The sequence below is a fragment of the Sciurus carolinensis genome, chromosome 8, assembly GCF_902686445.1.
Source record: "Sciurus carolinensis chromosome 8, mSciCar1.2, whole genome shotgun sequence".
Taxonomy (NCBI): Eukaryota; Metazoa; Chordata; class Mammalia; order Rodentia; family Sciuridae; genus Sciurus; species Sciurus carolinensis.
This window is the reverse complement of record NC_062220.1, coordinates 25,476,360-25,497,004: the sequence shown is the minus strand read 5'-3', so window position 1 is coordinate 25,497,004 and position 20,645 is coordinate 25,476,360. Positions and strand designations below refer to the sequence as shown.

At 47.0% G+C, this 20,645-nt stretch overlaps 1 protein-coding gene across 1 annotated transcript; it reads left to right on the top strand.

The window, feature by feature from the left end:
• The first annotated feature begins 4,574 nt into the window (after positions 1-4,574).
• On the top strand, positions 4,575-19,600 carry Lep (leptin). The gene is made up of 3 exons (XM_047562352.1): positions 4,575-4,627; positions 17,016-17,187; positions 18,854-19,600. Exons 2-3 carry the CDS (start codon positions 17,044-17,046, stop codon positions 19,211-19,213), a joined length of 504 nt encoding a protein of 167 aa, XP_047418308.1. The 5' UTR covers positions 4,575-4,627; positions 17,016-17,043; the 3' UTR covers positions 19,214-19,600.
• The last annotated feature ends 1,045 nt before the right edge of the window (positions 19,601-20,645 follow it).

The window sequence follows — 20,645 nt, the reverse complement described above, 5'->3', positions numbered from 1 at the left end:
TACAGGTTATCTCCATGAAGCCTGGGAATCTATGAGGTGACCTTCAGACCCTGGTGCACCTCATGGTTGATTCCCATAGCTCTTCATTGTCATTGGCTCAAAATGACAGAAACCACCCCCACTGAGAATGGGGCATCTAGTAATCTTTTTTGGTAATAAACAAAATATTATGTAAAATGAGGACAGAAGGGGTGAGCAAAAATGTAGACTCTGGCCAAGCTCTACCCTAGCTGGCAGTGCCATCCCTTACCCCTCTGGAGGTCAGGGTACCATGGGTAACATCAAAATAGACCCGTTCTACCTCTTCTGTGGGTAGATCAAATGAGATCATGGTAAGTGTTCTGAAAAATAAAAAGCATTATTTAAATTCAAAATGCTGAATTATCTTTTGTAAAACTTGTGAAGGTTGTCAGCAAAAAGAATTTTAAAGTTTTTCTACTTAAGTCAAGTGGATCAGAAGTGCCATAATACATCAGAGTTGAGTAGAATGAGCACTATTTGTTTTGTACTCAATGATAGATAACAGACAAGAGGTAGGAACATAAATTTAAGGGGATCATTCTATAAACTGGGTCTACTGTGCTGACCCCAACATAGGTTTTTTTCTTTTAAAAAGCAATTTACCTGCAACCCTGCCTGGCTTAAGTCAATAGGATATGCTACATTCCTCATCAAATAACCTGTTATCTGCAGGAGAAATGCAGGCCTGAAAGGCTCCTGCTTGCTAATAAGAAAACAAGTTACCTGCAAAGAAGGGACTTTTGTGACCTTTACATGGACCAGATTACAGAATTCACCATAAAATCTATAAGAACAAGTTCTAATTAAAGCTGGTTGGCATGGGACAAAGTCACCCAGAGTTGCTTTGGATATTTAGCATGTCATTAGTAAAAGCTCCCCTCCATGGGGTAAGACCATGCACAGCAGGGACTTGAAAATCTGATACAGGGCTGGGGTTGTAGCTCAGTGGTACAGCAGTTGCCTAGCATTGCTAGGCACTGGGTTTGATTCTCAGCACCACATAAATATAAATAAATAAAATAAAGGTCCATTGACAATTTAAAAATTTAAAAAGAAAGAAAGAAAATCTGATACAGTCCTGTCAGTCAGAAGTCAAGAGGTAGGGGCTGGGGCTGTAGCTCAGTGGCAGAGTGCTTGCCCAGCACGTGTGAGGCACTGGGTTTGATCCTTAGCACAACATAAAATTAACAAATAAAATAAAAGCATTCTGCCCATCTACAATGACAAAAAATTAATAATTAATAAAAAAAGAAATCAAGAGGTAGACCTGGGGGGATTCTCTGAAAGTTTCCCTAGGATCTCTAATAAAACAAGAGGGCAGGAGGGCCACGCCATCCCTCTATCCTCTGAGAGGACCCACTCTCTCCCTTGAAAGTGTCCCCTTTTTCCCTTTTCCTATCCCTTTTGATGAAATAATGCTGGCTGCTCTGAGCAACATGTCTGAAGCCAAGTCTTTCCAGCATGATCACAAGAACCCATAACTGAGGATGGCTGCCTCAGCTCTGAGCTGGCCCTTGCTCTGTAACACCCCAGAGCCATGTCTCTCGCTCTTACAAGTGCATGGAAGCCCTCTCCACTCTCACTGGTTCATAACTGCATCGCTCATCTGACAGGGGCTAATGGATCACCCAGGACACATCAGGCATTGTAAGACCAGCACCCACCTTCCTCTACCTCGGTCTACCTCAGTCCCAGAAGAATTCTGGTCTAAACCAGCCATGGCAATCACATTCCATCTTACCAGCAATAGATTGCTCAAGGGGGGGGGGATGTTCCAGTTCCAGCCAATGAGAAATAAGGAAAAGTCTGAGTTCCCTGCCCTGACTTAAAGAATTTCAAGAAGAGAAAACTTACTGCCTCTGCCTTGCCTTTCCTACTGGTGTGAGGACATGATGCGAAAGGGGTAGCATCCTTCTTGCAACTTCGAGGCCACAAACACAAGGACACAAGGGAAGCAAGATCAGAAGGAGGAGGATTCTCGATGATGCCACTGTGCTACGCACCCACCCACCTCCTGACTCCTGTGGAGAAGAGATAACCAAATGCTGTTAATGTTTAAACCACTGTCACTTGCAGATGATTGCAAGTGCAAATTAGGGCAATCACTAAGGAATGTAACTTGGCAATATATTTATTTTTGAATGTACGTACCTTTTGACTAGATAATTCTACTTATTAGAATTTCTCCCACAGGTATACTCACACAGTGCTCAAATAAGTTTATTTAAATATATTAATTATAACATTATGTATGTAACAATATGGTTAAATAGATTATGGTGCATCCATAAAATGGAATAATACTGACTTCAAAAGGTAGGCACAGGTGTATGAATACAGGTAAGAAATTATATTCTAGATATATTATAGAAAAGAAGTAAGATTAATAATGGTTGAAGCTGGATGACAGGCACATAGAGATTTGTTAGGCCATTTTTCTTAAAAATGTATTATGGAGATTTGAAAATTTCCAATATTAAAAAAAAAAACCAAAGATAAGGAGCAGAAACAGTAGTGAGAAGAGAATAGTATGACATCATCTGTGTAGATTTTTTAAAAAGCAAATACATATATACAAGTGGATAAAAGAGATTTTGTAGTTCATTATACTACAGCTTACTTTTCTGTATGTTTGAAATTTTCACTTAAAACTATGTTTGAAAAATGAAATATTTGTGCTAAGCACTGGGCTATAAACAGGGCAGCAGTGAACCAGGGAGATCCCATCACTTCATGGAACAGTCTTTGGGGAACACGTTTCCATTAGGGAGTCTCAAATGCAATAGGACTGTTGCCTCCAGGACCTGTGGGACCGGTCTTTCCTGTATCCACCACATCACTGCATATGCAAATTGCACATAATCACCACCCTCCCAATGGCCTTGAATTTAGAGGAATTCCCAAACAGTGATACACTAACTAACATATGTCAAAAAATTAGCTCTGTGGTGTGTGAAGCCCTGGGGTTCAGTTCAGCAAACTTTTTCTGGGCACTCAATGTGTGGATGGCATTGTGAAGGTGCCAGGACTTCAGAAGTGAGGCCCAATCCCTGTCCTCCACTTAGAACCAAGCAGAGGAGAGGGGAAAGGGCACCCAGCAGGCCAGGGGGTAGGGAATGGGCAGGAAGAGAACCCGGGACAGGCTACTCTTCAAAGATGGAGAGAGAGCCCAGCTGCAAGAGGAGATTCTGCAGGGAGAAGAGATGGAGAAGCAATCAGGTGGCACAGAGGGGCTGGTGGGACTAAAAGCCTGGAGGAGCCACCCCATGGTGGATGTATGTTTCCTAGCTAGGGGTTGACAAACTTCTGAAGGGTCAGATGGCAAACAGTTTAAGTTTTGGAAAACCAAAAGGCAAAATCCAGGGTATTGTGTAGGGACTTATAGAAGAGGGGAAAAAAATTCCACAATTGTTTTGTTGACAAAATTTGAAGCCTCTTTTAAACACTGAAATATTAATTTCCTATAATTTTCCCATGTCAGAACTACTATCCCCCCCCCCACACACACACACAGACCACCAGCAGCCATTCCTAGCTCAAGTGCTGTTCTCGGTGTCGCCGGCATCTTCCCACCTAACATGAGGGCTGGTTCTTCACTGGCTGGTTTGTTCTCAGAACTGCTGTGGGGAACGGAGTGGGCCTGCTCCCGAGTCCCTGGTCCCTCTGTACTCCTTACCAGATGAAGGTTGTAAAGGACGTCGCTAACCTCTCTGGACCTGTTTCCTCACACTGAACCCCTAGACCAACACCAGTCGACTCGCAGGCAGCTTGAGGAAAACATGGCTACGTTGGAGCACCCCTCTTTGTACACAGGAAGTGCCCGTCTGAGGATGGAGACGCTTGGTCAGCCCAGAGTGAACCCAAGACCTCAGCGCCTGGAGCTATCTGGAACGAAGCCCTGTGTACGGTCTTGGAGGCAGACTTCCCATGCCTAGGGGACACGTGCCTCCCGGGGTGCCAGCTGAAGACAATCCGACCTGCCTCTAGGAACCCGGTTCTCGCACTCCAGAGCAGGAGAGGGCGAGATCAGCACCCACTCCCCAGATTCCTAGTAGGGACGCTGGCTACACGGCGGGCCGCTCCCTTTAACCCCAGGAGTGAAGTGTCGTCGGGGCTGAGAGCCGCGGGAGCAGCGGCCTGCGGAGGTCCAGCTCACCCCGCCACCTCGCCGCGCTGCCCAGGACCAGCCAGGACGCAGCCATGGCCTCAGCCTGCTCCAGAGAGCCACCCCGCCCGGGGAGCGTCCCGGCTGCTAGAAGAACGGTCCCAAGAGACTGATCCTTGCGCCACGGTCGCACCGGAGCGTCTGGCGGGACCTCGAGGATTTCTCGTTCCTGCCAACTGCCCCCAAGCTTTCAGGACGCATCCGCGGGTGCGAGTGGCGTCTGGCGCAGCCGAGGGCCTGCCTCGAGGTCAGGTGAAGCGCGCACCGAGAGCCGGAGCTCGCAGCCGCCGGGCCCTAGCTGCCCCGTGGGGCGGGGCGGGAGCTGGCACTCGGGGTGCGCCAGGGCCTGCCGGGCAGTTGCGCAAGTTGTGCTAGGGCAGCTATAAGAGGGGCGGGCAGGCATGGAGCCCCGCAGGAATCCCCAGCGCCAGCAGCTGCGAGGTAAGGCCCCCGGCGCGCTCCTTTCTCCTCCGCTGCTCTTCCTTGGCAGACAGATCCCTCCAGCACTCTGGACACCCGGGAAACTGAGGCAGGCGGCAGGCAGGGCGGATGGCTTGGTTCTGGACTTTATACCGAGTTTTAGTCAGAATGAAGGCGACTGGGAGCTGGGGAGCGCTGGATTCCGTGGTGAGTTGTGCCGGTGCCCACAAGGCAGGAATCTGTCCTTGCACAGTCAGCCAGGTCCCCATGAGACTGTCATGTTAGCAGGGCCAAGAAACGTTGAGCAGATCTCCCGAAGATCAGGGCGCCCTATCCCTATCTGGAAGGAACAAAGTTGCGGGTATGAGGACGAGGAGCTTTCAATTTCTGAACTCCGTGGGTAAGAATTTGGGCCTCAGGGCTGGCGGTGTGGTTCAATAGTGGAGCTTTGCCTAGCATGCATGAGAACCTGTTCTTGATCCCCAACTGGGGTGGAGGAGAGAGAGAGAGAGAGAGAGAGAGAGAGAGAGAGAGAGAGAGAGAGAAATATCAAGTCTTATTTTCCAGGGAGGGTTCTGACTTCTGAGTGGGAGGGATGGCAGGAGGCCTGGTCTAGAACTAGAACTAGGCAGAATAGAGGTGGACAGAAAAATTGTCAGAAAGAATACAAATCTCCCAGAGAAATTGTGCCAGGTTTCAGCATATCTGTTTTCAAAGCCATGCAAATTCCCTTCTTCACGGTGGATATAATGAGGGGTACCTGTGGGACAGAATAGCAGGTCATGGGAAAGGCCTGTTACCTACGGATTTTTCACTGTTTAACATTGCTAGCCAGACTGTGTAAATACAGATGATTTGCAGGGAAGCTCCAGGGAAGGCCCACTAGGTCTGCTCAGAGCCTTCCTTCCCTCTGAGCTTGATTTAGGTTTTGTCATGGGTGCAGTTGCCTTTACACTCCTGTTTCTGTGGCTCAGAGATGGTGGCATGTTGGAAAAATGACTCTTTAAATAGTTAGATGCAATGAGACAAGGGGCCTGTTTGTCATGTGTGAATAGCTGCTTTGGAGAGGACAGGAAGATTCGTTTTTGTTGGGAAGATGGTCCTCGGGACAGGGCAGAGGCAGGAACTTTGCTGTACCATTCTTGGAGTGTGAGCTCTCTGAGTACCCTTTGCAGGGTAGGATTGCCACCTGGCAGCTCCAGTTGTGTTTCTTTTGTTGAGTTCTGAGGTGGCAGCAGTCAGCTGGGACAAGGGAAGTATTCCCAATCTCTTTCCCACCAGCAAGGTCTGTGGAACCAAACTTCAAACGAGGGAGGTTACTAATAACTTAGTGGCTCCCATTGGAACACCCTTAGGAACAAAAAAGCCGTATTGATCATTTACCTCATGCAGGCAAGGAGAGAAGGCAGTGGGGAAAAAGATGCTTTTCAGCTTTCTTTTTCAAACAATTGAGGATTTTGGGCTGAGGGGAACGTTTCCATGTTGGCCAAAGGAGCATCCTTCTCATATTTTGTACATCTTATACCCAAAATAACTCTTCTTGGTATCTGGGAGAAATATTTTCCTCCCCCACTGTTCTAGGAAATAGCTCCAAGCGCCAAGGACAGAGCCAGGGAGGTTACAATGAATTCCTGCCATCAGCCCCAGGCAGATGCCTTGCGTGTCTGAGTGGCACATGTGAGGCACGGAGGTGGCTGCCTGGGAGAGCACTCCACACAGAGCCCAGGTCATTGCCCAGCCCTGGCTTAGATACCCCAGGGGAGCATGGGAGCCAGGAAGAGAGGAGAGACTCCAGGAAGATGAAGTCCTTGTGGGGTGTGTGTCCCTGAGCAACATCTGTGTGATTTAAAGGAAAATCTCTGGCAGTCAATCAATCAGTCAGCAGACGCCCCTCCCCACCAGAGGAAGATACTAGCATCCCCAACTCCAGTCTGGCCTGTCATCAGAGAGTCTTAAAATTCTTCTCTGTCCATACAGTTGTCTCAGAGAAACATAAAGAGAGTTTGTTTCTGCTTAAAAATGGCTCACCCAACGCCCAGGTCCACAGATTCTTTTGCTCATGTGACAACAGATGCGCCTTGCTCCTCAGCAAATTGATGTTCCCATCCCTCCTGCTCAGTTTGTTAGCTCTCTGGAAATGAATCTATAATCAGTGCCCATGCTGACATTTCACCCACATCACAGAAGATTTAGTCCCCATCTGTGCACACATTGTGTTTGTGCTCTGGTGTACCAGAGAGCTCTGCAGGGAAGCGACAGAGAAGACAGGAGGGCAGAACAGAGGTCTTCAGCAAGGGCAGGGCTCCCAGAGTGCAGGGGCAGGAGCCAGGTTCGTGCAGAAGTTCATGGCTGGGAGCACTGAGGTACTACGGTCCAGGTGGAATAGAGCTCAGGAGGCTGAAAGAAATCAGGGCCACGTGGATGCTGGGGAACATGTAGGAGGTACAGGAAGCAGACGAGGTGTCCAAGAACGGGAGACCTGGACACTGAAACTTCTGTCTTTATTTAGAAGGTGTTTCTGTTGGGTAAAAGTGAGAGCAGGTGAGCTTTCGTGGAGGTAGGTTAACCTGGTTAGCCAACCAAGATCAGGGAGGGAAACATTTCATTTATTCATTCAACAAATATTTAACAAACACCTGCTCCATGCCAGGCCCTTGGTGGATGCTGGAACAAGTGCAGGCGTCACTAATTGATCATGGCACCCTCTTTCTATGACTCTGGCAGGAGCTTCAGATTCCCCTCCTACAGTGCTTCAGGGAACCACTAAAAATTGATCAGAGTTGACACAGAAGTTGAATCCCATTTTCTATCTCTGATGGGATCAGATCTAAGGGTAGCTCCTGATGTATGGGAAGAATATAACCCCCACATCCACATCCTGGCTACTGGTTAAGTATGTTAGCATGATTCCTCAAAAGAAGCCTTTGGTTGCAAAGAAGAGAAAATTGCTCTTGCTAGCTAAATAATTTTCACATTGCATATTGTGATCAGTATTTGAAAAATAAACTGAAATGCTCAAGAGTATGTCACCCAGAGTAAGGGTAAATTTTATTTGTTTTGCCACTTATTTCTGTGACATATATATTTATATATGTCCTAAGTGAAAAATATATTCAGAAAAGTTGAAAGCTACTCAAATGTGTTAGTCCATTTTTATTACTACAACAAAATACCTGAGGTTAGGTAACTCTGTGAAGAAAAGAGATTTTTTTAGCTCAGTTTTGGAGGCTTTAGGGCATGGCACTGGCATAGGCTTAGCACTGGCATAGGCTTAGCACTTAGCATAGACCCTCTTAGCTGTGTCACATCATGGTGGATGGCAATACGGGAGCATGTGCAAAAAGGAGAGATCACATCTCAAAACAGAAAGTCAGAGAAAGGCTGGGGTCCCACTCTTCCTTCCAAGGGCATGCACTTAATTGACCTCAGGACCTCCCAATAGACCCCACCTCCTGAAGGTTCCACACCATCTTCCAGTACTGTTGCTTTGAGGACCAAGCTCTGGCCCCATGAACCTTAAAGGACAAACTACATCCAAACCATAGTATTACCTGAGTATAAGTGGAAAAGAGTATCTTACACTGTAGGCTAAGGATAGGGAGGGCCACCAAGCTTCATAAGGACCCAGAACCAAAAAGAAAAAAATACAAATCAGAAGGAATCCATACAGTGACTCTAATTCACCTCTCAGTGGCAGTGTGGACTCTGCTGTCTTTCAGCTACTCCATGTACCTGAGTCCATATGTGACTCCCCTAGGACTTCTAAGCCCTCAATGAAGACAGACTGGGCTCTCTGAAGCCCTCCAAGTTTCTGGGAGAGGAAATGATTAGCCTGATCATGGGTTGGAGGAGGAAGGAATGAGGAAAGGGAGGAGAGATGAGCCTCTTAGCCTCTTGCCTCCCACTATTAAGGTAGTTGTAGCCAAAGGGACTGGAGTGTAAATGCAAACGGGGCACCGGGGATCATGTATACGCACAGGCATACGTGTATGTGTTTTCTCTGGGTAGTTCAGATCCCCAGAAAGACCCCACTACATGTGAAATCAAGCCCCAAAGTCTAACTCTTAGACCTTATACATTCCACCCCTCTAGCCATATTGAATTCTTCCAAACTCACCATGATCTTCCTCAGGTCTTCGACTTGGTCTGCTATGCCCCTCTTTTAGTCAGCTTTTTTTGCTGCTATGACCAAAAGACCTGATATAAACAATTAGAGGAGGAAAAGTTTATTTTGGGGCTCCCGGTTTCAAGGGTCTCAGTCCATAGACAGCAGGTTTCATTGGGTCTGGTAGCAGAGCCTGGCAGAGAAATATAGCTCAGGACATGGCACCAGGAAGCAGAGAAAGAGGGAGTCCCTCACCTTGGATAAATATGTACCCCAAAGGCACTCCCTCAGTGACACGCCGCCTCCAGCCACACCCTACTTGCCTGTAGTTACCACCCTTCATCCCTATCAGAGGACGAATGCACTGATTAGGTTAAGGCTCTCGTGACCCAATCCTTTCACATATAAGCTTTCTTGCATTGTCTCACGCATGAGCTTTTGGGGGACACCTCCTATCTAAACCATAACAGCCCCCTTCCCTCTTTCCCCTGGGAACTCCTCGTCCTTCAGGTCTCTGTTCATGTGTTGCCTTCTTTGCAGAGTTCTCCTCAGTCCTCACCCCAGAGTCACCTCTCCCCCTCTCTGCCTTATACTCTATGCTCCTTCCCTTATAACCGCCACCATGCTGTTTCCAGTCAGCCAAGCTTCTGTCTTTCTGTTCCACTGGACTCTGGGCAACTTGAAGGACCCAAATCCAACCTCTCTGTATTTATGTCCTTCTCTGTCCTTTCCCATCCCCTCATCCTTTCCAAATTGGAGTTATGGAGAAAGGATGGAAGGAAGGATGGGAGGGAAGAATGACAGATGAGCCCATAGGGAAAATTTGTACAGGGAGAGAGTTTAGAGCGACCAAAGCTTTTCCCTCATAATTCACAGCAAATATCACATTACATGAATTAATATTTCTAAATATTTGTAATACATATTTTGATTGGCATAAAGTAATTGTATGTATTTATGGGTACAGTGACATTTCAATTCATATATAATGTATTATGAACAGGTCAAGGAAACTGGCATATCTGTCACCTCAGATCTCAGTTCTTTGTGCAGGCAACATTTGATATGTTCAATGTTGATTATTAGCTATTTTGAAGCATTTAATTAATTGTGGTCAGTCATAGTTATCCTACTGATCATAGAACTTTAGAAGTCACTCCTCCTATATTACTCCGCAATGAAGAATGATAAAATTATGGCATTTGTAGGCAAATGGACGAAATTGGAGAATATCATGCTAAGTGAGATAAGCCAATCTCAAAAAACTAAAGGACGAATGATCTCGCTGATAAGCGGATGAGGACATATAATGGGGGGTGGGAGGGGTTAGCATTAGGTTTAGGGTTAGGTTTAGGGTTAGGGATAAGGAGAGCCGTAAGAATGAAGGAAAGAAGGACTGTATAGAGGGAAAAGAGGGGTGGGAGGGGTGGGGGGGAAGGGAAAAAAAAATAAACATCATTGCCCTATGTAAACGTATGATTACACAAATGGTATGCCTTGACTCTATGTACAAATAGAGAAACAACCTGTATCCCATTTGTATACAATTAAAAAAAATAAAATAAAATTGCATTAAAGTTTGGCAATGAACTGATAAACAATTTTGGTGAGCTAAATAAACCATTTTTCCTTTAAAAAAAAAAAAAAGAAGTCACTCCTCCTATCCAGTTGTACCTCTGTACCCACAAATCATGCTTTATCCCCCTCCCCACACCCTTCCCAGGGTCTGGGAACCACTATTCTATTCTCTACTTCTTTGAGATTGACTTAAAATAATGTCATCCAGTACCTTCCATGTTGCCACAGATCACAGAATTCCATTCATTTTTTTTAACTAAGTAGTATTCCATCACATACCACATCTTATTTATTTCACATTTTTATTGGTGCATTATAGTCTTATATATGATGGGATTTTCTGTTACATATTTGTTCATGCACACAATATAACAATATAATTTGACCAATATCACTCCTAGCACTTCCCCCCTACCACATTTTCTTTATCTATTCATCCATCAACAGCCACATAGATTGAATCCATATATTAACTACTATGAATAGTACTGCAATAAACATGTGAGTGTGGATGTCTTCTTGACACACTGATTTCATTCCCTTTGGATCTATACTGAGTAGCAGGGTGACTAGAGCATAAGGTGATTCTATTTCTAGGTTTTTGAGGAGACTTCATGCTGTTTTCCATAATAGCTGTACTAATCTCCATTTCCACTGTTTCCTTTTCTCTGCATTCTCTCCAGTATTAGTTATTTTTATGTCCTTTTGGCAATAACCATTCTAACTGGGGTGAGATGGTAGCTCCTTGTGGTTTTCATTTACATTTCCCTAGTGATCAGCAATGTTCAGCATTTTGTCATTCATTTGTTGGCCAAGCATTATCTGAATTTAATTCACACTAGCATGCAACAGACTATCCGAGAGAGAGGTGTGAATACTGATGGCTGAGGAAGACTGTGCTGGGCCCCCGCTAATCTCTGGTACTTTAAACAGGAGAGACAGGCAGAAGAATTTAGAGAACTCAAGACTGGCAGCCTCCACCATCAAATGTCTCTGGGACCCAGCACTCCCCCTTCCCTCCAATCTTCCCCCTATTGCTGTCATCAGAAGGTGGTGGGAAGAGCTGACCTTGGCTCAGCTGGCCCTTCTGCCTGGATCTAGAGAAGCAGCCCAGCTATGCCACCTGCATCCCACCTTGACATGGGGTTATCCCTGCTTCTGAAATAGCGGTGATACCAGCTCACATATATTGGGTTTGGCTACATGCCAGGCACAGAGTTAGCCCTTCATATGCATTGTCTCATGTCAGTCCCATAACACGGGTCTGCCTCAGCCCCTGGGATGGAGGGAAGATGAGGGAGTTCACACCATCTGGAGTCACCAGCCACTCATCTACAGACAGTGGGTTGGAGGGTGGCTGGAGCCCTGCAGGAGAATTGCTGTGGGGGTGATGAGAGGGGGAGGCACCCAAGGAGGTGTGACAACCCAGGACTCCAAGGAAGTCAGAGTGGGGAGACTGGAAGGCTGATGGTGTGGTCATGAACCCCTCCTTCTGACCCCCAGCCTGTTGACTATACTCATATTTCATTCTCTGGTGCTGTCCCTGGGACTCTGGGACTCTGTTTTCTTCTCTTTTCTTCTCCAGTGCACTCATGGAGGGCATGATGGTGGAGACGATGGGAGTGGCAGGGCCTTAATGGAAGGAGAAGGAGGGCGATTTGCAGGAAAACTAGCTAGTAGATGCCTGGGTACGACAGAGGAGTGGGTGGTGAGGGAGATGCAGAGTGGGGGACCATATCTGGGAGCAAACTCAACACCCACATTGGGCCATCCACTCCCTGCCCTCCTAGGTACGGCCCCCTCTTCTCTCCAGGCTCTGCTTCAACTGTCCCCAGAAGTAAAAGGGACAGGGAGCTCTATCAGCATCTCAGCAGTTCATCTTCCAACTCTAGGACATGACAGCTCCAGAATGTTCGAACCTGCTGTGGAAACTTCTGGAGAGCCCACAGATGACCTTTCACCCTACCCACTGAATCCCTCAACTCCCTGACTCCACTCAGTCACTCCTGTGCAGCTCCTGTGACTACACCCACAGCCCTTCTGAGATGAGATTCTGGATTCTAACTGGCTGCTATGGGGGCCACCTGATGGCCCAACAGCATCAGCAGATCAGCATGTCCCCAACCTCCTCTTTCCCAAACTTCTCCATGTGTCTCTCCCAGTTTCTATCTGGTGCCATCTTTCTGGTCACCTGGGTGGAAACGTTTGCTTCTCAGTTCTGGAGCAGGAAGTGTGGCCTCCCTGCCTGGCTCTCACGCCTTCCCCAATCCCAGCTCATTCTGCCCCCTCCTCCCTGTCACCCTCTGGAGCAGCTGGGGGCCTCCATTTCCTAAACCCACCTGTGTTCTTCAGTCTCTGCCAGGGCCGTCTTTCTCCTCCACCTTCACAAACCCATTTGCTACTGATTCTCAGGACCCTTAGCAAATGCCACCTCTTCCACAAGGTCTCCCCAATTCCTTCTGAAATAGCAATGATACCAGCTCACATATATTGGGTTTGGCTACATGCCAGGCACAGAGTTAGTACTTTATACGCATCGTCTCATGTCAGCTACATAACAGCCACAGGGGGAATTATGATTGATGTCATTCATCCCCACTTTATAACTAAGAAGACTGAATCTCAGAGAGGTGCGCTAACTTTCTGCAGATCCTATATTCTGACCCGAAAGTAGTTCTTAACGGTAGATTCATAAATTTCAGCACAATTATTTCTTTTCCCGAGTCACCCAAGGCATTTTGTCTGTTTATTTAACAGGCATTTTGTCTGTTCTCCTTTGCATTGCAATTAATTATGTAAATTCTCAAACCAGAAGAGCACAGTTTTGTTTTAAGATTTTTAGTAAATAATATATGAAAGTAATGGCAGAATCAAGTGTGATAAGTACCTATAGGGTGATACACTTGCCTGGGCTTCCTGGGAAAACCCCCAGCCCCTGCTTGGCCCTCCCCATCTCCGGATTCCTGCCTTCCTGTGGTCTATGTCCGGTTTTCATCTCTACGCCCACAATGGGCAATCAATGCATGTTAGCTGCCAACAATCCGACCATCAAATGTATCTTGAGTAATTGTGCCTCAGGCTCTGTGCTCATTGAGGCTGAATTCACAGTCTTGACTTACCCCTCCTCTTCCCAGCCCCTGCCCTCCCCTGGGCCCTGCCCAGACCCCACCCACATACTGAGATTCTGGCGAACCTAGGAAAACTTAATGTCCACTCTTTCCTGATGATGTCCACATTGGGGTACATGAAGTTTGGGTGTATGCAGCAGAGACTCAAAAGAATAGTGGCTCACACATAGCTGAGGTCATGTCTCTCACATACACAAGTCCAGAGACAGGTTGTCCAAGGCCAGCAGGGACAAAGTTCCACAAAGTTCTCAGGAACCAAGGCTCCTGCAGCACCTTGCTTTGCCATTCATAAAGGAGACCTTTTTCCTCATGGTCCAAGATGGTGCTGGAATGCCCGCTCCCTCATCTACATTTCAGGGATCAGAACAAAGGAAGGAGGGCTTGGATGTGATTCAATGGTGGAGCACTTGCCTCACATAGATGAGGCCCTGGTTCCGCCCACAACCCCCCAAAAAGGAATGAAAAAGGAAGAGGCAAAGACACAATGGGGTCCTGAGAGCTGCCGCTGGGCACTTCTACTTACATTTGATTGGCCAGAATTTAGCTGCATAGCCATGCCTACTGGGGGAAGCAGGGAAGTACAGGATCTGTTCCTATGGTCACACTCCTGCTAAGACTTGCCAGATTCTACAACTGGCAAAGAAGGAAAACTAGACACTGGGGACAACTAGCAGCCTCCACTGCAAGGTTCCGTGTGCTGTGTGCTGTGTGCAGGGTACAAGTGCTCGCCACCTCTCTGATCTCGAATGACTTGTTCCCACTTGCTCTGCTGCCCTCCTGGCTGTCCCCTGAGCCTGTCCCCTGAGCCTGTCCCCGCCTCTTAGGCAGACTCCTCAGCATCAGCTCCTCATCGCCATGCTTTCAAGGAAAGCTGCAATTTATTTTCAACATTCACTGAAGCATATTACCAGTGGTGATTGGGGAGGCTTGTAAACCTGTTTTCCGTTCAGGTATGAGAGGGTGGCCATGATGTGAGAACGGATGTGCTGTGGCCATGGTTAATCTGGTAATAAATTTTCTCAGGAAGGAAGGTGTCATCATCACAAATTTTAGAAAAGAATGGACCTCAGTCTTGTGCTGCAGGAGGGAAAACCCAGACATAGCAGGTCCCCTGTTGAGATGGGCCCTGGAGGAAAGGTCACTTACTTGATTCAGAGTTGGCTACAGGCGGAGTTGCCCCAGCATTTCAAGCCCTGCCCAGTAATTATGGTAATGGTTTAAGCAGCTGCCTCACCCCAAGCCAGGCACACGCACCACGTGCAGGGGTGTCACTGGCTCATCTATTTGCCCTTCTGAGCCAGGTGGTGGAGTTAGCTCCATTTTCTGCTAGGAGCAGATGCTTTGGGAAGTTATGTGTCTGACACTCGATTAATGATGGCAGAGTGCACTGTTGAAACCTGGAGACCTGGCTCCATTATATCTTCCTCCTTTGCTAGGGTGTTAGGGGATTGTGTTGGGGATTAGCACATATTCCCCCCTTATCTGTGGAGGGTATGTTCTAAGTCTCCCTCCCATGAGTTACTTGAAACTGCAGACAATACTAGGTTTTTCTCTGTATGCCTTGTAGCACTGACGCGCAGTACCACAGTTAAACTGTTCTTCCATATTTTTTTTTTTGCCTCCTTTGCATACTCTTTTACACTTTGGGTTGCTATTAAATTAAATAATGGTTAAACATTTATGATACTGTGGCAGGTGATCTGATAATTAAGACCACCACTAAGTGACTAATGGTGGGTAACATATACAGTATGGATACACTGGACAAAGGGATGATTCACATCCCAGGTGGATTGGATTGAAGTGATACAAAACTTTACCACACTACTCAGAATGGCACAATTAAAAGCCTATGACTTGTTGGCGCATGCCTGTAATCCCTGCAACTCAGGAGGCTGAGGCAGGAGGATCACGAGTTCAAAGCCAGCTTGAGCAACTTAGTGAGGCCCTAAGTAACTCAGAGAGACCCTGTATCTAAATAAAATACAAAAAAAAAGGGTTGAGGGTGTAGCTCAGTGGTTAAGCACCCCTCGATTCACTCCACAGTACCAAAAAAAAAAAAAAAAAACAAACAAACCAACAAACTATGAATTGTTCATTTCTGGAATTTTCCATTTAATATTTTTGGACCATAGTTGACCATGGGTAACTAAAACCTTGGAAGGCAAAACCATGGGCAAGGAGGGGAACTACTGTATTTAACTCTGTTCCATAAATATCCTGGCTCTGCCACTTACGGATGTGACTTTGGGTAAGTTGGCTTGTCTTCCTAAACCTCATATTTTTCTCTTCTGAAAAATTCAGATAAAAAAAAAAAAACCACATCTTTAAGCATTTTAGATAATATATAAAGACTGTTTTTATTATATTGGTAGAAAATGAATTATACTAATATTGCCACCTATGGACAGAAAATGCATTACTTGTTTTCATCAAGACCCAGAAGAGAAGAATACATAGAGCAGAGATTAACGTTTCCAGAATCTTCATCTTAATTTTTACTTACATTTTATTAGTATTTCAGGCTCATACACACATACTTAGCATGGATCATTGACTACAGACTTGCATGCATTTAACTTGATTACATTTTGCCTCATGGATCCCATTAAAACTCTGCTGCTTGATCAAGGACCTGCGTATTATTAATTTTAGAATTCACAGTTCCATGACTTTGAAAGTTTCAAGTATTCTGGGTGAAGGGGTCATATTCTCTCCTGCCCCCTGTCTTTACACAGCTGAGCTCCTCACCACCTGGGGCCACCACTTTCTACTCTACCCAACCCAAGTTAACACCCCTTCTAGGAACCCTGGGATCCTGACATTTCTGGCCCTCCTTGCAAAGCTCTGTCTTCCTGTATTGCAATGGCCTCTAGGTTCTTCGTCTCTCCTGTTAAACTATGAAACACTGCAGGGCAGAGGGCATCTGTGGTTCAGGCACCTGAATCCTTGGTGCCTCACCCTGCATCTGACTTATTAGTACATGGCTGAGGAGTGCTGGGTAGATTCCCAGGCTCCCAGTGGGAGAGAAAGGAAGTAATAAAGCTTGCAATAAAGGCCATCGCAGATGACAGCAGGCTGTTGTGAGAGTAATGGGGAGGACAAGCAGGTACCATCATCTCTAATAATAGGGTAGCGAAGAGTACACTTCACAACCGCTTCCAGCTCTTTCACATGCATTATCTAATTTGATCCTCATAAAAGCCTGGAGATAGGTATATTATAGGGATGAAGGTGGAGTTTTGAGTGGTTATGCCATATGCCTGAAGTTATGCAGCGAGTAAGTGACTGGATTCAAACCAGACCTTAGCAGTCTGTTCTTTTTCCCTTGAAGCACCACATCCATTGGATCACACCCGGGCTCACTGCTTGTGGTCTTCAGGACACGTCATTGTGGTTTTATTGACTAGGCAATAATCCTCTTCCCAAGGGGTGCATGTCATTAATAGATGTCTAGATAATGAATTGTCTTTGACTTTGATGGTAGCCAGGGCAGAAAGTGAATCTCATTTTCACCCACATCCGGCAATGTGGCTGGGGCAGGGCAGGTGATGTGTTCTGAGATGCCAGCTGTAGCAATGTGTGGTTCTGTTTGCAGGCCCAAGAAGCACATCCTGGGGAGGAAAATGCACTGTGGACGCCTGTGCCAGTTCCTGTGGCTTTGGCCCTATCTGTCCTATGTTCAAGCTGTGCCCATCCAAAAAGTCCAGGATGACACCAAAACCCTCATCAAGACTATTGTCACCAGGATCCATGACATTTCACACACGGTAGGGTGGGGTAGGGGGGACAAAGAAGAATTGTGGACAGCCCATAGCTGGCTCCTACTGGAACTGGAACCAGCTAGTCCAAGAAACATTTCCTGAGCATCTTGTGAATGCCAGACACCTACTAGAAGCTTAGGAAGGTTTAAAAGCTCAGGACTCCCATTCTTTCTGGTTGTTTCTCTTGGCCCTTTTGCCTGCTGGGATTCAGGGATGAGTGATTCTAATTCTAAACCACTTTAAGAGCGTTTAACTTTGCCCTATGGTTTCATTAAAAAATTATAGGATTCTCTGATACTAAGAGGTCACCTGTGTTCATTTTCACTGTACCATGGGGAAACCCAGACCTCAGACATTGGCCTGAGGGCGATAGCGTAATTCCTCCCTCCCACTCTCTTCCTCTCCCCTCTGCATTGGCCTCTGCCTCCTTCCCTCTCCTTCTTCCTTGACTCCCCTTCTTTGAATCCAAGTGCCTAGAACCAGAGGGAGCCATAAAGGTCCTATGTCTTGTTGACAGGTGATCAGACACTAGCGGCATCCTTGCGGGGCCTCTGCCCCATCTCCAGATGTGCTTGTCACCAGGGTTCTTAGAATTCAGTGGCAGCCTCTTCCCATCTGCTTTCAAGACCACACAGAGGAGGGATTTCAGTTGTTCACACTCAGCCCTCTGTGTATTTGTCAACAGCTGTCACTGCCCACCCTGGTCTTTTCTCTGGGTTCCAACATACTAGTCCTTCAGCTGTTTCCCAGTTGAGTCTGTATTTGGAATAGGAAGACTAAGTGTGAATCTTCACACATCTGCTCTCCATCTGCGAGACCCTAAGTGAGTTCCTTGGTGTCTTTCATCATCTGGACAATGGGAACATCATGCAGACCCCACCAGGTTGTTGTAAGACTTAAACTAGTTAAGGCAAGTGCAAGCACCCCTGTCTGGAGCCATCTGGAGATTTCCACATCTGCTAGCCATGGTGGGTGTTTAACAGTAGCCTTGGTAGTCAGGGAGAAGTGGCTTCCAGCAGTCAGGCCAGAAGCAGAGACAGCTCAAAACTAGACAGAGTCTTGGGCATTTCATAGAGAAAATTCCTTAAGTCTCCTTCTTTTAAAATAGTCAGTCAGCAAGACTGCACATGAGAAATTCAGTGTCCCTACTTGGGTGGTGTCGAGAGCAAGTCAAAGTTGTGGGCCACCGGGGTAACTAGAGTCACTGGCACAGAGGAGGGGACTGGGGCACTCCCTGGGTTGCAATCTTGACCCCTAAGAGGGGGGAAGTACATGCGAACCTGAATGAGAGGAGGAATCTGCTGGGGTGAAAGGGAATGAGGGTGGTGGAGAAAGGGGGTGCTTATAGAGGACCTAAGATGTCTAGGGAGAAACTCAACTAAATAAGAAATAGGAAGCCATGGCTGGTCCTTCACAGAACCCAAGTGGAGAAAGGAATGATCTGAGAAGATAAGTCAGAAGTAGAAGGTAGGGTGATTGGATATGGACAGGAGTCCAGGAAACCAGCTTAGAGCCTGGGCACAGGAAATAAGTGCTTGGACCAGAGGATGAGGAAGGGAAAAAGGAGCCAACCCAGAGAATGAAGCTCCACTCTCTGGGGCAGTGGAGGGTGGTGCAGATGGTTGCTCTGCCCTCTTACTGAACTCTTGCCCTCCTTCTTCCTCCTACACAGCAGTCAGTGTCCTCCAAACAGAGGGTCACTGGTTTGGACTTCATTCCTGGGCTTCACCCGGTCCTGAGTTTGTCCAAGATGGACCAGACATTGGCAATCTACCAACAGATCCTCACCAGTCTGCCTTCCCAAAATGTGATGCAAATATCTAACGACCTGGAGAACCTCCGGGACCTCCTCCGCCTCCTGGCCTCCTCCAAGAGCTGCCCTCTGCCCCAGACCAGTGGTCTGGAGACTCTAGAGAGCCTGGATGGTGTCCTGGAAGCCTCTCTCTACTCCACGGAGGTGGTGGCTCTGAGCAGGCTGCAGGGGTCTCTACAGGGGATGCTGCAGCAGCTGGACCTCAGCCCCAGGTGCTGAGGCCTTGAGTGCTGCTCTTCCCCCGAGGAGCGTGTAGAAGAAAGAAACCGTGGCTTCCAGGCATCTGCAGGAGAAGAGAGCTTTGTGTGGACATCCTTTATTCAGGACCCTGTCCATTTCTCCTCTAATCCACCCTTCCAAAGGCGAAGACTCCACGTTGCTTGAAACCAAAGATATATACACAATTCCACGCTCACTGGAAGGGGGGTCCATCCAGCAGAGTTAATTGTTGCTGTGATTCTCACCAAATTCTTCAACCATCAACCAGAGTCTCCTCTCTCTGTTCCATCTCCCTCTCTGCTTGCTTTGGTGTGACCCAGGGTGATTTTTAGGAGCGGGAGTGGCAGAGCCTCTGGACCTTTTCAGAGCAAGGCTCTATTTGAGAATTCTGGGGATCACCATGAAGGCTACATCCACACCCAGCTAGAACTCCCAAGCAACACAAATTGGAAGCACTTATTTATTGATTATGTATTTTACTCTGAATGGATGTGAAGCAAAACACCAGCTTTTCCAGGCTTTGGGGTCAGCCAGGGCTGCGGATGCCCTTGGGATACTGCTTCCAATCCTATTAATGTGTCTGGCTGCAGCAAACCCACTTTGAATGACTAGAAGGTTGGGATTGTCCACGCAAGAGCCAGCCAGGGTGGTTCTCAGGTTAGTTCTCTAATGACTGGTTTTGTTTCTATTGTTATTGACTTTACAATACAGTGTTTGCAGAGACATTGCCCTGAGCGGGTACCTAAGGGCTAGGTTATTTTAAAAAGAAAATGAATTTCATCAAGTGTAATATGTAGTTGTATGCACCCTGGGATGGGGGATGTGTTAGAGGGAGGGGAAGGATCCAGAATGTATTTTCTGAATAACATTTGTGTGGTAGGCCTTTTGGAAGGGGTGAGGTCATCTTCTTATTTTCTACAATTACCAAGGGTGGTTTCAAAGAAAAGAACAAAGGAGATGACTTCAGCAGGGGTGTTGTGGGGTTTTCTAGGCACCCACGGAGGGAGGGTGCTGAAGGAGAAAGCTATTTGTTGGGGTAGTGCTGAGCTCAGGGAGTGAGGGTCCCACACTTAAGACGGTGATCTCTGGGGCAGGGGTTTCTGGTGTGGCCGTCTGAGTAGTCCAGGGTTGATCCCACACTGGATTTATAACATGGCAGTGTCCTTGTTGGATGTTACATGTCAAATTGTGCTCTGATTGGTTCATCCAAAGCAAGGCCATGTTTTCTGCCCATTCTGTGGGGAGTTTTAGTCCAGTGGGAAAGTGAAATCCTTTAGCAGATGGTCCTGAGCCCTGGGACTTCTGGGTTAGTGCCAGGGCCCCTGGCCAGCCTGCAGGGTTGCCCTTCAGCTGGAGGTCATGTTCAGGCAGAAGAACAGGAGGCTTGGGTTTTTCCACCATCCTGCCACAGTGTCACCATCACATTGTCAGT

Bases quoted from the DNA above. Each gene is read 5' to 3' on its own strand.
- Lep (XM_047562352.1), top strand. From the start codon at position 17,044: ATGCACTGTGGACGCCTGTGCCAGTTCCTGTGGCTTTGGCCCTATCTG. The intron at 17,188-18,853 runs GTAGGGTGGGGT...CCTCCTACACAG, and splicing joins TCCATGACATTTCACACACG to CAGTCAGTGTCCTCCAAACA.